This window comes from Leopardus geoffroyi, chromosome D2 (genome assembly GCF_018350155.1).
Source record: "Leopardus geoffroyi isolate Oge1 chromosome D2, O.geoffroyi_Oge1_pat1.0, whole genome shotgun sequence".
Classification (NCBI taxonomy): domain Eukaryota; kingdom Metazoa; phylum Chordata; class Mammalia; order Carnivora; family Felidae; genus Leopardus; species Leopardus geoffroyi.
This window is the reverse complement of record NC_059334.1, coordinates 32,524,785-32,541,619: the sequence shown is the minus strand read 5'-3', so window position 1 is coordinate 32,541,619 and position 16,835 is coordinate 32,524,785. Positions and strand designations below refer to the sequence as shown.

At 55.5% G+C, this 16,835-nt stretch overlaps 1 protein-coding gene across 1 annotated transcript in view; it reads right to left on the bottom strand.

Annotated features, from left to right (window-relative positions):
* The window catches only part of SLC29A3 (solute carrier family 29 member 3), a 43,241-nt gene extending 28,908 nt beyond the window's left edge, over positions 1 to 14,333 (bottom strand). The window contains exons 1-2 of the mRNA XM_045439530.1: positions 14,068 to 14,333; positions 10,540 to 10,838 (exon numbers count right to left, since the gene is read on the bottom strand). Of these exons, the coding sequence (XP_045295486.1) occupies positions 10,540 to 10,838; position 14,068 (300 nt within the window). The 5' untranslated portion in view covers positions 14,069 to 14,333. The remainder of the gene's footprint in view (positions 1 to 10,539; positions 10,839 to 14,067) is intronic.
* Between the last annotated feature and the right edge of the window lie 2,502 nt (positions 14,334 to 16,835).

The window sequence follows — 16,835 nt, the reverse complement described above, 5'->3', positions numbered from 1 at the left end:
TTCATGGAACTGACTGCCTGGTGAAGGAGAGCTGGCAAATGCATGCACAAATAAATAGATGATACGTCAGACAGCGGTCAGCGTTCCAAACAGAACCCAGGCCAGGGTAGGTGCCTCTATAACAGATCTCAGAACACTAGTGGGGAAAGACCTGTAAGGGAGCGCCTAGTCCAGGGCTCGGCAATCGGCTGTCCCCAAATCTGCCCGTCTCGTTTTGTAAATACTAGAAACCAGTCAGGCCCATTTGTTTATGGATTATCTGTGGTACAGGGCAGAGTAGCTTACAAAAGAGATCACGTGACCCACAAAGCCTCCACTATGTACCATCTGGCCGTTTGCAGAAAAAGCTGGCCAACATCCACCTCGGTTCTTTTTTTATTTTTATTTTTTTTAATTTTTATTTATTTATTTTTTTAATGTTTATTTTCTGAGAGAGAGAAAGACAGTGCGAGCAGGGGAGGGACAAAGAGGGGGAGACACAGAAACCGTAGCAGACTCCAGGCTCTGAGCTGTCGGCACAGAGCCCGACGTGGGGCTCGAACTCACAAACCATCATGACCTGAGCCCAAGTCAGACACTCAACCAACTGAGCCACCCAGGTGCCCCCCAACTGGTTTCTTAAGTAAGGAAACAGAGCCCTAAGTCACCCAGCAAATTTGAAACAGCATAAGAAACCAAACCAGCTTTCCTCGACCTCAGGTCTTTCTACCGCTGGAGGGGAGCATTACTTCTGTCAAGCCTTCCACCCCACCCCTCCACCAAAGCTCTCCCAAGCTCTCCAACAAGACAAGCTGGCCTCTGATTTTCATCCTTTCTGTTTGCCTACCCGCCCTTCAGGCTGAAACCTCAGGAGGCAGAGAAAGGACTCAGAACCAGATAGAGGGAAGATCCAGAGACACAGTGAGCCTCGTCAATCCACGTGCAAGCGATCCTGACCTCTGAGGGGTGAGAGCTGACTCGGGGCTCGGTCACTGCTGATGTTCCGGCCGGCCTGTCCTTCCTCTTCTGCAGCCTGACCACGTGGCCAGGGCAAGGAGGAAGAGGAGGAGGAGGAGGAGGAGGAGGAGAAAGAGGAGGAAGAGGAGGAGGAGGAGGAGGAGGAGGCCTTCCAAGAAGACACCCCATCTACCCACACAGCCTTCTTCTCATCAGGCCCCTTCTGCAGTCCCCCGAGGGCCGACATGCCTCAGTGTCCCAGGACTGACAGCGGGGCAGAGGGGCCAGGCATACAGCATGTGGGGGTGCTCTAGCTGCTCTCCATAGAAGGAAACCCAGGACAACCACCGGGAAGAGGAAGAAGAGGGAGCCCTGAGTAGACCCAGCCAGCACCTGACATGTGTGCAGGGAGATGGAAACCACGGCCGCTCAGGCCTCAGGTGTGTGCACAAACGACACACACAGAGGACCCCCCGAGAGGCCAGCCGGGACCCTCCAGCCCTCGCTGCCTCCAGGGACCCCTCCCAGATGATGATCCCTGTAACGAAGGCACCAGGCAAAGACTGTGGTCTGGCTCCGCTCTCAGGATACACACGATGATCAATCAAGTTAAGGAGACACTTGAGCACTTAAGGCCCAGGCCATGTTCTAATTTGTCGAGGAAATCGCCTCTGGATTCCAAGGACGAGTGCGGGAGGAAATAAAATCGAAGGCGGAGGGGGGGTGGGGAGCGATCGATAGCCCAGGGGGGCCAGGGAGCAAGGCGTGGGTGGGGAGCAGAGGCCGCGAGCACGCTCGGAGAAAATAAAAAGAGTATTTGAGAAGTCGAGGCCACCAAAGGCATGACTGACAGCGTTTCAAGTCGGGCTTTTTCTCTCCCTCTGCAGGACGCAGCGAGAGCTAAAAACAGAAGAAAAAGCCATCACAGGTATATTTATTGGGAATAGCAGGCTGGCTGGGCCTGCAGTTAGAATCAGAGGGTGGACAAGGGAATAAAAAAAATGACTCACGTTTGGTTCTAATTTTTAAAAATGGTTTAGGGCTGCCATCCCACTAGCCAAAGCCACTGGGCGGCTGTGGGGAGGGGCCTGCCCTCTCTGCCCGATGGCCACTCACCCATGCCCTGCACAGGAAGCCCGGAGTCCGTTCCTGTCCTGCCGGAGGCCCAGACTGTCTCTGCCATCTCCCCTTCAGGAGATCAAATCCTGCCTCGATAGGCTTTTGGGGGAAGGCGTTTCAACACCATTCTTTGGAATTTTGCTCTTAAATAGCAGATTCCCAAATGGAGTCCATGCATTTGTTTTTTCCATTTGGAGGGATCCGAGTTGCACTAGGATTGGTCTGCAGGAACATGTCGATACGTCTACATCCTTCTGGAGGAACAGCAAGCATGTGGCATGGAGAAGTGGTTCCCTGATATATCAGGGGCACCGGGCCCCCCCTGGGGGGAAGGAGCCAGCAGGGCAGGATCTGGGAATCTGGGTATTTGCCAAGCGCACCAGGAAACATGACGCAGGCTCAGATACCCTTGGGATGCAATCCTGCTCTTGTCTTCACAGTCCTGTGGCATCAGCAAGTTACTTACTGCTTCCACTTTCCTCCTCTGTCCAATGAGGGCAAAATGCATTCTCATGGCTGGCTGGAGGCAAACAGGTAGACCAGAGGTTTTCAAATTACAGGCTGCAAGCCACTGAAGAATCTGAGATCCATCTGATGGGTCACGACTACAGTTTTATTTCCTTTTATCGTCGGCTGCCTTCTCTCCTACGGATGAATCACCTGCATTCTTTTCTGGGACCCCCCCACCCCCGGAATGTGCACCGGAGCCGATGCCCTCCGCTCATGGACCTTGCTCACCGTGCGTCCTCCTCTTCCTCAGCACCGGCCTTCCCCTCTCTCCTGGGCCACTTGCATGAGCACACAAAGTGGCTGCTCTGTCTCCTGAGTTAAAAATAAAACCAAGGGGCGCCTGGGTGGCGCAGTCGGTTAAGCTTCCGACTTCAGCCAGGTCACGATCTCGCGGTCCGTGAGTTCGAGCCCCGCGTCGGGCTCTGGGCTGATGGCTCAGAGCCTGGAGCCTGTTTCCGATTCTGTGTCTCCCTCTCTCTCTGCCCCTCCCCCGTTCATGCTCTGTCTCTCTCTGTCCCAAAAATAAATAAACGTTGAAAAAAAAAATTAAAAAAAAAAAATTAAAAAAAAATAAAACCAAACCAGGAAATCCATACCCTCCTTGACCACACTTCCCTGGAACTCCTGCCTCACTCCTCTAGAATGAGAGCGTTGGTTTTTTTTGTTTTGTTTTGTTTTTTAATGTTTATTTTGTTTCCGAGACAGAGAGAGACAGAGCATGAGCGGGGGAGGGGCAGAGAGAGACACAGAATCCGAAGCAGGCTCCAGGCTCCCAGCTGTCAGCACAGAGCCCGGCTCCGGGCTCGAACTCATCAACCACGAGATCATGACCTGGGCTGAAGTTGGCCACTCAACCGACTGAGCCACCCAGGCGCCCCTAGAATGAGAGCTTTGAAGGCAAAACTCCGAGAGACAATTCACGTTTGCTGCCTCCAGTGTTGTTCCTCTTGTGTCCTCTGGCTCACAGCCTGGGGTCCAGATTCTGTCCCTCCCCCTCGGCACTGCTCCCCAAGGCCGCAGAGGACCCACGCGAGGTTAAATCCAAAGGCAGCTCTCCGTCCACAGCCTAGGTGGCTTGTAGCCACTTATAAGATCATCACTGACAATCACTGGCTCCTCTTTGCCAACTCTGACCAGAGATTGTTCTCGAGTGGATGCTACTGTCCCTGTCACAGATACAAGTCCTGCCCAGTGAAATGTGCACTGTGGTCAAAAGCCGTCTGAAAGCACTTGCAAACGCTGGTACGGAGGACACGGTAAGGACCATGGACGGCATGGCTTCCGGCAGCCCAGCTGGAGTCCCAGTTGTCACTTAGTTCGCGCTTAGTGAGCACAGGCTCCTTTGGTTTTTTGAGCCTTGGTTTCCTGCTCTGTAAAATGGGCAGAATCCCTATCCCTTGGGGCTGTAGGAAGGACCAAAAGGGACAATGAAAATAAAGCCTCTGGCACACAGCAGGGTGTTTAGCAAATGCTGCGAAATTACTGAATGAACCAGGACCCTCAGCGCAGTGGCTGGGCTCCTGGGGAGCGCTTCCCTCTGGGTGGTATCTCGAACACGGTGTAGATGCTGCCGGGGTCTGTGTGCACAGGGGGCCCAAAGCCGGCAGCCGAGGGGAGCTCTGATGACCTGTCCAGGAGCCAGTTCTTCCAGAGAACTCTCATCATGTAGCCTAAGTCTATCCGGTGGGTGCTCTGGTGGGGGCAGAGAACAGCTCCTCGTTACCACCCCGCCCCATGGTAACGGTTCACTGGGGTCATGTGGCTGCATATTGGCCTCACCTGGAGAACTTAACAATGCTCGTGTCCAGGCCCCCCCTTCGATTACACCAGAATTGGATGGGTGCTTGGGGCAGGCAGGTAGGCTTTAAAAGCTCGCCACGGGATTCTAGTCTATTCCACCGGGGTAGATGGGGAGACCAGAGAGCACGCTGGTTAGCAGCACAGGCCCTGCTCACCTCTGGACTGCTCCAGAACCCAGTTCTGTCACTCGCTAGCAGATGACCATGGACCAGGGAGCCTCAGTTACTCCGTTAGGAAACTGGGGAGCGCAGTACCTCACTCACCAGGTTATCCTGCAGATAAAGATAGTAGGTCCAAAGGCGGATAGGCATGGGCTTCATAGCAGGGGTTTTATAAAGTCAGCAGGTCATTGCCAAGACCCCTCTGATAACCTGTCCTCCAGTTTACTCTTCTCCAAACCAGTTACCCTGGTTCCTTTAACCCCACCTCTCTGGATTGAGATGTCTGTCCTTATTCATAGGAATAGCTTCCAAGTCACGCTCTGCTGCTTTTGGGGGGGGGGGGAGTCCTGAGGGGCTGGGCCAGGATGAGGTTGCTATAAATGAGGGGATGTCCTAGGCCCCCCACCTGCTGAACTAGACCAACCTGTGTCCCTTCCCTACGTCAGGGTCTGGCTTCATGTCTGTGGCAACGCCCGTGAAAGGACTACTTTCGTGGTGGCCACCGTGACTCCCGGATCTTCTTCTGGTCCTTTGCAGACCCAGGCCATCCCTACCTTGGATTGGGGTGATGGGGCTCCCCTCCCCAACCATACAAAAAGTAACGCAACAAATTTTTATTGTTGCTACGACGTGCTGGGCACTGTGCCGGCCGAGGGCGCAGGGATGTATGGTAAGAGAGCTGCATTCACCGTCCCCAACGAGCTCACAGCTCAGTGGGGGAGGCGTGCCCATCTGTGAAGCGGGCACTCTCATCATGGATCATAACAGCCCTGCCTTGTGGAGGTGCTGCAGGGTTAAATGAGCTGAGGCCGGCAACGTGCTGAGCAGTGCCCTGCCCCCCGCCCCCCCCAGACACTCAACATAGTGAGTCGTGGGGTAAGCACCTGATGGGGGTACACTGGGCTACTGGGGCTCCCTCCAGTTACGGGTTGGATGGGGCAGCAGCAGATTGCCAGCCCGGGGGCCCAGCCCTTCTGACATCAAGGCAGACTGTAGGTTGCCCCCCCCCCCCCCCCACCAATGACCTGGTTGTGTCCTGCAGTCCCCTCGGAGAGGAGCCCTGGACAGGCCGAGGCACATAAGAAGAGTGTGTGAGGAGGCGGCCACGCAGGGCTCGTGGCAGGGAACGACCAGGAGAAAGTGCAGTCCCCCTCCTCTTGGGGACAGGAAGTGGGGCGTGTCTGGCTTATCCTCCCTGGCCCAGGGGCAGCCCAGACAGGCTTGCAGGAGAGGCCAGTGGAGGGCCAGAAATGCCCCGCGGGATCAGGGATGGCTTACAAACCCCAGAGCCAGGAGGGCGGGGGTGGGGAAGGGATCGGGGATGCCGACAGCTTGGAAGGTGGGTCCAAAATCCAGGGGCTGGATTCTGCTGAGGCACCTGTTCTCCCAGGGTGGAAAAGGAGGCCGGACCAAGGGCAGGCTCTCCATCTGGCGGAGTCAGGGTGCGGGGTGGTCCTGTCTCCGGGAGAGTCCCCTCTACGCCACTCTCTGAGCCTGACCAAGTTTGCAATCATGTGTTCATCTAAATTCTCCGTGACATTCTCTACAGCCCTTCCTCACTATGTGATTTGAGGCAGGTTACTGAACCTCTCTGGGCCTGGATTTTTGTCTGAAGAAACAGAATTAACGAGAGGCGAGTTGAACACCCCTGCTAGCTCAGGGGGCCCAGAGTCGGGCTCAGAAGACAGAAGACAGAAGACGGTGGCCACCGTGGTGCCCTGCGGCACAACCTTTTCAGAGAAATTCTTCCTTGTTTATGCTGTAATTTTCTGGGCTCTGGGCTCTGGGCCCAAAGGCCTGTGGTGGGTTTATTCAAAGTTCTTATTCCGGGGACTAGAGACAAGGGGGCGGGTGAGCAGGACGCTTTCTAAATCATCCCCCAAACTGTTCTAGGCAGAAGGGAATGAGCCTGGGACGGGAGGTGACCTTGAAAGTGACATAAACTGGAGGGGAGGGGCTCTGTACAAACAATCCTACTAAGCCAAACTCCCCATCCAATGGTATCCATCCCTGGGAAATATTAAAAGGAAAGTACAGAAAAAACCCGACATCCAGACCCACAGCTTATGGAGTTGCAGGTGGCGGCTGGAGACAGACCCATCTGACTCTCCCCCTCCTTTGCCCAAAGTGGCCCTCAGGTGACAGAGCCGGCCAGCCACTTCTTGCAGGGAAATCGGGAAGAGAGCGGGAAAGAACTGGGGAGGTGGGTGGCAGGAACGAGGAATTAGGCAAAGAAAAACAGCCTGCAAAATGCAGAGACGCCCCAGCATGCTCGCTTCCCAAACCCGGCCCATGAATCGAGGGGTGACAGGTCTCTCATCTGTGATGCCAAGAGCCAGGAGCTCCGGGCAGCCGCAGGTACTACATCTGCACCTGCCAGCGCTTGGAAAGAGGCAATAAAGCATCGTAGCAGGGCCTGGAATGCTAAGTGCCTGCAGCTGGGAAGGGACCGCCTTACAGCGAGAGCAGTTCACGGCACACGTCCACTGCGCGAGGCCCCTCTCCCAGACACCGGCCTGTGCTTCCTCTCCTGCCCCGGGCAGCCTGCTCCCGGCGGGGGGGGGGGGGAGGGAGGGGCGCTGGACAGAACAGGTGCACGCTCCGTCTAGCCCTGGGGGCTGCCATGGCCGGGTGCTGGCCCAGACAGACGGGGATCTTCTGGATGAAGCCCAAGTGGGCTGGGTAATTTACCGAGGCTGGCAGAAACCGGGATGCTTGAGTCACTGGTACATAAAAGCGGATCATAAAGCACCCCAGCCAAGCCAGACGTCTGGAAATACACCAGGGCCACACGCAGCTTAGAAGTGTGGGCCCCATCCCCCGAGTGATAATAACGATAATAATGTTTATACAGCAACTTAGAGGGGTAGCTTCTCCGAGTCTGTGCTCAGGGCTTTGTACGCGTCTTAATTTCCTTAATCCTCGTAAGGACCCAAAGAAGCTGGTGATAGCAGCGTCCTCCTGTCACATACCAGGGAGATGAGGCAGCACGGGGGCCAGAGAGCCAGGCACAAACAAAGGCAGGGTGTGAACCCCTGCAGTCTGCTTCCAGAAGCCAGGCCCCAGGCAGTGTTTCCCAAACTCTACTGCGCCCCTCAGGAACCTGGGGGGCTTGTTAGCGTGCAGCTGCTGACTCAGCTGGTCTGGGGCAGGGGCCTGCCTCACTGACAAGCTTCCAGGTGATGCCCGATCCGGGGACCACACCTTGAGTAGGAGGCTCTAAACTACTAGACTAAAATGATGGAAAGAGCCTAAATGTCCATCAAGTGACGGATGGATAAAGCAAGTGTGGTTTAGATACACAATGGAATACGACGTGGCAACGAGAAAGAATGAAATAGGGCCTTTTGTGGCAACGTGGAAGGAACTGGAGGGTGTTACGCTAAGTGAAATAAGTCATACAGAGAAAGACAGATAGCATACGTTTTCACTCTTATGTGGATCCTGAGAAACTTAACAGAAGACCATGGGGGAGGGGAAGGGGGGGAAAAAAGGTCCAGAGAGGGAGGGAGGCAAACCATAAGAGACTCTTAAAGACTGAGAACAAACTGAGGGTTTATGGGGGGGTGGGAGGGGGGGTGATGGGCATTGAGGAGGGCACCTGTTGGGATGAGCACTGGGTGTTGTATGGAAACCAATCTGACAATAAATTTCATAAAAAAATAAAAAATAAATAAACATAAACTACTAGGCTACTTTCCCATGACATCCCTTCAGCTGTGGAAATGGGTCTACACCACACTGCTCTGGCTCTGGGGGGTGTCCCCAAATTCCTCAGTCAATAGGAACAGGCATTGGCAGGGGGTCAGAATCAAGGGGGCTGGGGCCAGGGGAGAGGGCGTGAAGTCTTAAAATAACCCTGTCCATTCCCCACCTCAGCCTACTTTGATCAGAATCTCTGGGCTGGGGCTCAGACCGGGATTTTTTTTTTTTTTTAATTTTTTTAATCTTGGCTTATTTTTGAGAGAGAGACAGCACGTGAGCAGGGGAAGAGCAGAGAGAGAGGGAGACACAGAATCCGAAGTAGGCTCCGGGCTCCACGCTGTCAGCACAGAGCCCGACGCGGGGCTCGAACTCACAGACCGTGAGATCATGACCTGAGCCGAAGTCAGACGCTCAACCGACTGAGCCGCCCAGGCGCCGCAGACTGGGATTTTTTTTTAAAACTCCCTGGGTGATTCCAACGTGGAGCCATGTAGAGTCCCTGAGACAGACAACAGGGCTGCTCCAGTCAATGAGTCAGATTTATCCCTACAAGACTGGGGAAAGTTCTTCAGGGTTAGGTCAGGGATTTCAAAAGTGCTTTCAGAAAAGGGGGTGGTGAGCCACTGCCTGGGCCAGTTGAGGGGTATGGCTCCGGTCTGCTAGCGGTCCCTCTTCTTGTCTCCTGGAGGAGAGAGGCAGCTGGCAACCCCCAATCTGGCAGGCTTTCAGAGATGCCCCACCTTCCCCATCCGTGAGCTTTCAGGAGTGAGCAGACACCAGCCTAGATCGGCTGTGGGCACCGAGGCTCCAGATAAAGATTAACCAAACCTCTGAGTCCTCTTCTCCACTAGGCCTCGACCTTGGCCCAGCCCAGTCCTAGCAAGAATCCTGCTAAGTCAATTTCTCGAGAAGACCCCACCCTCGATATCTGATCGCCCTGGATACAGGAGCAAGCTCCACATCCCCCACCCCTGGTGGACAGGCCCTTGGCCTGCCTTTAGCAAGAATCCCCCTGCCCTTGAGGGCTCTTCATACTAATTTTTCATCCACGGAGCCCTCACCCTCCTCCTTGGCTATAAATCCCCACACGTCCTTGTAGTATCTGGAGTTGAGCACGACCTCTCTCCCTTAGTGGAGCCTTCCTTACCGTTTTAACAAGTGGCAGAATAATTTCTTCAACACTGCCCCTGCCCGAGGGAAAAGTCATACCACACAGTGAAGGGCCCCGATGGTGGGAGGGGGCGTGGTGCCACTGCCGACTAAACACAATGTCCACTCCTCACCTTGGCATTCAAGGCCTGAGCAAGGACTTTGGGGCCCGGGCAATGACCTCAAGCCTCGTTTTTCGCTTAGGTGCACCCCACATCGAGTAACGCTCGGTGCTTCACTGCCCCTCACACGCCAGAACTTTCCCCCATCCTGCCTCTGCTCGGGTTTTTTTCTCCCACCTGAAAGTTCCTCTCCCTTCTTATCCACCTGCTCTGAGTCACAGCCATCTCTCCCCTGGGGACAAGGACTTATCCTCGAGTCTTCATTTCCCCCCATCGCCTTTAACCGTACCACCTCTCAGCTTATCCGGGCACACGCTTCTCTGGGATAATGACAACATTTAAAGGCTACATTTCCCAGCCTCCTTTGCAGCGCATGTGCTCATGTGACTCAGTTCTGACCAATGCAGTGTAAGCAGAAGCAATGAGTGTGACTTCCAGGAATGTGCTTATGCCTCTCTTCCTCCTCTTGCTGTAATGGCTGGAGCTCCAACAGCCATCTTGGACTGTGAGGTGATCCTTAATATGGAAGCTATACCTGATAGAGCAACAAAATTTCTGACCCCACGGAACATCATACCAGCGTTGGGCTGGCCCCTCCAGACTTGAACACGAGAGAAAAATTACCTTCCAGCTTGTTTTAGCACTGCTTTTTTGGAACTTTCTGTAACAGCTGACCTTAATGCTATTAGAGCCACCTTTTCCAATCCCCGGAGTCACGAACTCTGGATTCTTGGGTTCACCCTGTGACACTGCACAGAATCATCGTTCGTGTCTTCCGCCCGACTGAAACAGTAAGCAGTCTGAGGGCTGCCATCGTGTCTTATCTATTTCCATTTTCCCCACCACATGAAGCATAAGGCCTCACACAACGCAAAGCATGTCTCGGGATTAAAGTCTTTCTACTGTGCTCCACACAACTCACTGGCTTGCATCCATATTCTCAGCATCCTGGAAACCCGAGCAAAGCTGCCCTTCGCCCCAACCAGGCTGCTTGCTCCCACCGCCCCCACCCGCTCCCGGGGTGAACACTTCCTTACCAAGATGTCCGAACCCGTGGCTTCCTCCCCTGCGGTTGGGCTGGAGCAGTTGCGGAGTTTGAATAGCCAGTACTCCTTGGCAGTGACAAAGAAGTTCCATGGCAGTAGGCCACCAATGCCCAAGCTGAAGAAGATGATATAGGTACCGTTGAAGCGGTCCTTGGGCCTCTGCAGGCCGGGCGGCGGGCGGTCTAGCAGCTTCTCAAGGAGTGCTTCCTGGTCAGCTCGGAGATTGCTACCTGCAGGTCTGTAGGTGGCGTTTGCACTGTGGTGAAAGTCATCCTCTGAGATCATGGCCACTATTGGAGGAGAGGGAAACGGAGACAGGGCAGGTGATCAGAAGCTTAGCCTGGGCACAGCTAGGGACGCACCCATCCTACAAGCTGACCACGCCCCCACCCTGGGTCACCAAAGCACAGTTAGAGAGCTTCACGTTTAAAGGATCAGGGAGAAAGACAAGATTATTGGAATGGTAAGTGACCAAAGGATCACCCCCCCGCCCCCCACCCCCGACTCCCACGCAGGCCAACACAGGTAGCAAATAAGTCACGGGCCGGACCGGAGTACGACAATGTGTCACAGCTGGCCTGTGGCAATGGATCCGGAAGGGCAAACCTGGTCTCAAGGCACTCAAATTTCTATGTAGCCATAAAAAAAAGGAATTAGGACCCTTGGTGAGCATAGAATGTTCTCTAAACTCTTTTCAACTTTATGTGAGAAAAGAGACAGGGATGTGCACAGAATATGTCACTATTTGTGCCAGAAAGCAGGGCTGGGCTGTGTGGGGAGGAGAATATATACACATACGTATGTACGTCCTCTGGAAGGACACACAAGAAATTTCAAAGAGTGGCTACGTCTGAGGAAGGAGGCTGGGGGCGATGGGGAGGGAGGGATCCTCACTGCCTACTCTTGTGTGCCTTTGGAATTTCGAACGACATGAATGTATTATGTGTCCAGAAATAAAACTATAAATAGAAGCAAAGACATTCAAAGTAAATAGCATTAAAAAAACAACCACCACCAAAAACCCATGGTGTCTAAGAGATCTAACAGTCCACTCGCTCATTTAATTTGTGGGAGCCAGAGGTCCGAAGAGTGGAAGGTCACACACCAGGTCCACGGCCAAGGCTGGGTTGGCAGTTCCTGCCCCGGCCCCCACCTCTGTCCCTCACATCCCACCAGGAGACGGCCGCTCCCAATCTGCGATAGCACCTAAGACTAACCATAATTTCTGCTAGGAACCATCGCCGACATGACCTTGGGCAAGTGGCCATGCTTCGGAGCCTCGATTTCCCCGTCTGCAAACCGAGGGAGGGCTTCTTATGATGGTTATACAACTGCAGCTGGCTGTCAGTGCCTGGACCGTGGGAGCAGCTCTTACACAAACGTCAGCGCCTTCCCCGCCACCATGGGCTTGTCACCTGGCTGGCTGGCTGCTGGATTCGGCTGAAAAGTCGTATGCCCGCTTCTATGCTCTATATAGCACCTAGGACATGGCAGCAGCTTGATAAATGGCAGTACCTCCAAAGAGCTGACGATGGGACACTGTAGTGTCTCCCGTAGCAGCTCCCCTCCCCCTCCGTCACCCAATACAGCAAGAAATCAACGCAGCGCAGCTCGGCTCCCATTAAGAGGCTGAGCCTTAAGTCACAGCATCAAGCCGGGCGGAGTAGAGCCTTTCTTCCCTGGGGACAGGGGAACACCCCGTCCAGCAGGCACAGAGCCTTCTCTGCTATTTCAGGAGGGCCACACAACATTCCTTGGAAGTCAGGACAGGAATTATTGCCTCCTTTTTTCAGGGGCGAAGAACGAGGCCTTGATTTGTCCCACATTCGAGCAGTAAGAATCCCCAAGAGTTAACACGCAACCCGGTACCATGCAATGCCAGTCAAAGGCCCACACTTGAGCCTGACAACAGCCCAACGTGATAGGCACTACGCTGAGACTCATTTCGCAGAGGAAAAGAGAGTCTCGGAAAGGTTCAGTCATGTGCCCGAGGTCACACAGCCCCCCAAATGGCAAGAGAGAGGTCGCACAGCCAAGCAGACTGAGGCCCGGGCGGGAGAGGAGGCTGGCTGGCAGTGTGAACCCACGTCTGCTGGCTCCAAGTCCAGATCTCCTTCTAGAAGGCCTCATGGCCAGGGAGCTGTGAGCAGAGGCAAAGAGGGTGCAGGGCACCCTCAGCAATGTTTGCTGAATCAATGGATTTTGCGTGGCCAGGATATTCTCTCCTACCGGGGTAGCTTGTACCCCGGAGCGGCAGGCAAGAGGTGGCCACATACCTAAGCCTCCAAGCCAGCAAGTCTATTTTCAACTCCCCTGGTTGAGCAGAGCCCTTCCTAGCCTTGATCCACAGGGAGCCCAGCACTAACAAACTAACCAGGGTGGGCACACAGGCATGTGCAGACACACACAAATTTCTATATTAGTGTGGAAAAATGTAAAAATGATGACCCGTGTAGGACAACAGACATAAGGGCAAGTGGTTCCTTCCAGATGCTCCAGCTACAGGGGCGGGTGCGGGGGCCAACGGTGGGGTCACTCCAGCCCACTCTCATCTCCAGGCATTTATTTGTCCGGGACCATTCAGCCTTGACTGAGCTTCTGAAGAAGGAGCCAGAAATTTTCTCCGACCTGGGTCACAGGCCAGGGCATTGGAGTGAGCAAAGTCTTATTACGGTTCATAAAAGCTAGCTGCTGGCTTTTGGATTAAAAAGAAAGAAAAAAGAAACCGAAGGAAGAGCCGTGGTATCGTCAGCACGGGCGGGCTGTGGCCTGGCGTGTGCCCCTCAGGCAACTGCAGGAGCCGGCTGGGCTTGGCCCTGCTCCCTTCCTGGGGGATGTGGGGGTAGGGGCAGCGCCTGCACCAAGAAGCAGAAGTGGGTGGTGCCTGGGGCCGCTGCAGGCCACCATCTGGAACTGGCTGCCGGTTCCGACCCGGTTTCTGACTGTGGCTAAGTCAATCTCCCCTTCGGGCCTCCATTTCCCTGCCTGTGAAACGGGGGGGCAGGGGAGCTGGTGCTAACCTATGGGAAAACATTGCTGGGGAACACAGGGCGCCGCCCAGAGGCCGTGGCAGAATGGGCTCTGGGGTTGTGGACACCTCCAGCCTCAGACTCCCCAGTTGGAACTGAGCGTCAGCCACCTTCTGGATACTTTGGGCTGATGTGTCCATACCCGGGCCCCCCAGGTGGTGAGGTCCGGTCTCAGGAAATCCACGAGGAGGAGAAAGAGGAGGGCAGAGAATGGGACGCGGCAGAGAAAGAGGATAGCGACCCGGAAAGGGGGAAATTGAGGGCGAGGGGAGCAAGAAGGAAGAGAAGGGACCGAAGGGGTGGGAGACAGCGACAGGCGCCCAAGAGGAGGGGCCGGGGCTGGGACGGAGGCCCTGAGGTCTCTCCCGTGGAGCAGTCCCGGGAGGGCTCGTGCGGGGAGGCCGCCGAAGCGCGAGCCCCAGGGGACCGCCGGGAGCCTGAAGAGCTGGTCGGGTGCCAGGCCCGCGCCCGACCTCCGGCCCGCACTTACTGTCGCCGCCCGCGCCGCCGCCGCCGCTGCCTCCCCGGCCGCCGCGGCCACTGCGACTAGGGGCTCGGCGGGGCCGCAGGCCGAGCTCCGCCTCCCGGCCCCGCCCCGGCCCGCTGACGCCGGCGCTTCCCGGTTTGCAAACCCTCTTCTCCCTTTGTCCTGGGCCGGCCCCCGCGCGCCGGCGCCGGGCTGCGGCTACGCGCCCATTGCACGGGCGGACAAAGCGAGGCGCCGGCCGCCCGGTGCACCGCCGGTGCTGGCCCCGGAGCTCGCGGGGGCTCTGCGCGCTCTTTCCCCGCCTCCCCCCCCCCCCCCCCCCGCCGCGGGAGCCGGACCCGGGGACCCGATCGTCTCCAAAGCCTGCACCCCGGGACCCAGAAGAGCTCCACCTTGCCCCCAGACTCCTGCAGAGGGCCCCCTCTAACTGCAGCGCCTCACTCCTCCCTGATCCCTCTGCTGGCCCAGCCACCCAGCTTTTGCGCGTGGTGTCGGGCCTTCTGTATGCCAGGCCGGCGCCATGGCGCTTTGCCTTGTCACCGCCTTCCGGAGACTCCCTGTCTGGCCGAGGCAGAGGGGTAGCTGGGCTGGAGGGCACACGGTCCTCAGGATCGTCTGCCAGGCCCTCCCACCAGCCCCCAGACATTTGTGTCTGAGTGACAGGCCGAGGGGGCCACCTTTACCAGACGTACCCTCTCTGTCTGCCATGCCACTTACGTCCACTGTCTCCTAACAACTCACATACCTGAGGGGCAAGGAGAGCTGGGCATAGGGGAAACCGAGATGCAGCCGCGGTTCTAAAGCCCCTGCGGGCCTGTGATGGATGCCCCCCAAGGCACAGGGTGAGCTTAGTGCTAGGTGCCCTTGGGGCAAGGTGAGACTCAGAACACCGTGCTGCCTTCATTCAATAGGCCTACTGCGTGCCAGGCCCTGCAATGAGGACCTGTGATATCGTGATATAAGAAAAGAAAGCCACAGGTCCCAGATGGCCATTTAGACTGAGTTCCCAAACCGGAGCTTAATCCCCAAACTCAGCGCAGTTTCAATCTCCCCTCCAGAAAGGTGGCCTTAACTGGTCAGTCAGGAAATACTTTTTACCGTCAGCCCCAATGAATCTGTCACCTGGGGTCCTCCCCATTCCCCTCCCTCAAAGAAAGATAAGGCAATCTGCATGATAAGGCTCTTGCTTTTCCCCTGGCAAACAACCTTCTCCGAAACAATCTTTATTTATTTACTTTGTTTTGCTAATAACGTTCTCACCCCCACCCTCCGTCTATAAAAACCTTCCATTATGTACAACTGTCCTGAGTGCCTCTCTCCTTGCTAGATGGATTGCTTCCCGGCCCCATGGATCGTTTAATAAAGCCAATTAGATTCTCAAATTTACTTGGTTGAATTTTGTTATTTAACATAGGTCTGTCCCAGTTCCCGACGTGAGAGCTTCTGAAATTCTTGGAATTTCCTGGGCAATACGGGTGAGAGGAGCGGTTTTTGTTTACAACAAGCCCCTTTCAGTCACACCAGGGTTTATGCTAATCAAGTGACTCCTACTGGGCCCCAAGATAGCTTCGGGATGGGGGCTGGTTGTGCCGAAGGAAGCAAGTGTGAAATTAAGAGGTTGGGACTTTGAACACCACTCCCCACCTCTGCAGAGAAGAGGGGCTGGAGATTGACTTAACCACAATGGCCGATGAGTTAGTTAATCATGCCGGTATGCCTCCACAGAAACCCCTAAATGACAGTTTGGAGAGCTTCTGGGTTGGCAAACACATCTACTTGCTGGAAGGGTTGTGCACCCTAACTCCATGGGGACGGAAGCTCCTTTGTTTGGGACCTTGGACCCTGTTCATCTGCATCCTTTACGATAAGCCAGTGATAGTGTTTTCGTGAGTTCTGTAAGCCATTCTAGCAAATTCTGGAAACTGAAGGGATGGGTGTCATAGGAACCCCTGACTTTGTAGCCAACAGCCAAGTCAGACAGAAGTTTGGGTGCCCTGGGCACCCCATGCTTGCGACCGGTGTCTCAAGAGGGGACAGTCTTCCGGGACTGATGCCACCTCCAGGTAGTTCGCGTCAGAACTGAACTGAGTTGCAGGACACCCCACGGTGTCTGGAGAGTTGGAGAATCGGTTTGTTGGTGGGGAACCGCCCCCCGCCCCCGCCCCCCACATTTGGTGTCAGAAGTATCGAGGGCGAGAATCGTGCAGAGGCCCAAAGGTACAAAGGGCTGGGTTCTCCTGTTGGAGGAGCTCCCACCCTCCGCAGGGGAGACAGGCCAGTGAGCGCAGAGGACACTGGGAGCCCTGCAGGGACGTGCCTGGTGCAGCGGGGTCAGCGGTGGGCCGGTGACCGGAGCCAGCAAGGACTGGGCACCCGTCCGCGTTCGCTGAAGCCTTGCATCCTTGTGAGCCCAATTTCACAGGGTGCAAGTCCAAGGTTGTAAGGTTAAGTAGCTGGCCCGAGGTCACTGGACGGTGGGGCCTGTGTTTGCCCCCCAGGTGTGTCTGACTCTAAAGTTGGCACCTGTTTGCGGGCCCATCATGTGCCTTTCCCAAGGGTCTGGAGGCGGGTGGGGTGGGAGGTGGGATGGAGGGAGAAGGGTGGGTCGGGTGGGCTGGTGTCGGGGGCAGTGAAAGGATTGGCCCAAGGCAGAACAAAGGAGATAGAAGTTTACAGAATACACTGCAAGGGAACAAAGGAGAGCCTGTCGGTCTGGAGGCAGTGGTGGGGGAGGAGCTGTAGTTAAGGGGAGAGAGCGAGGAGGTGTGGGA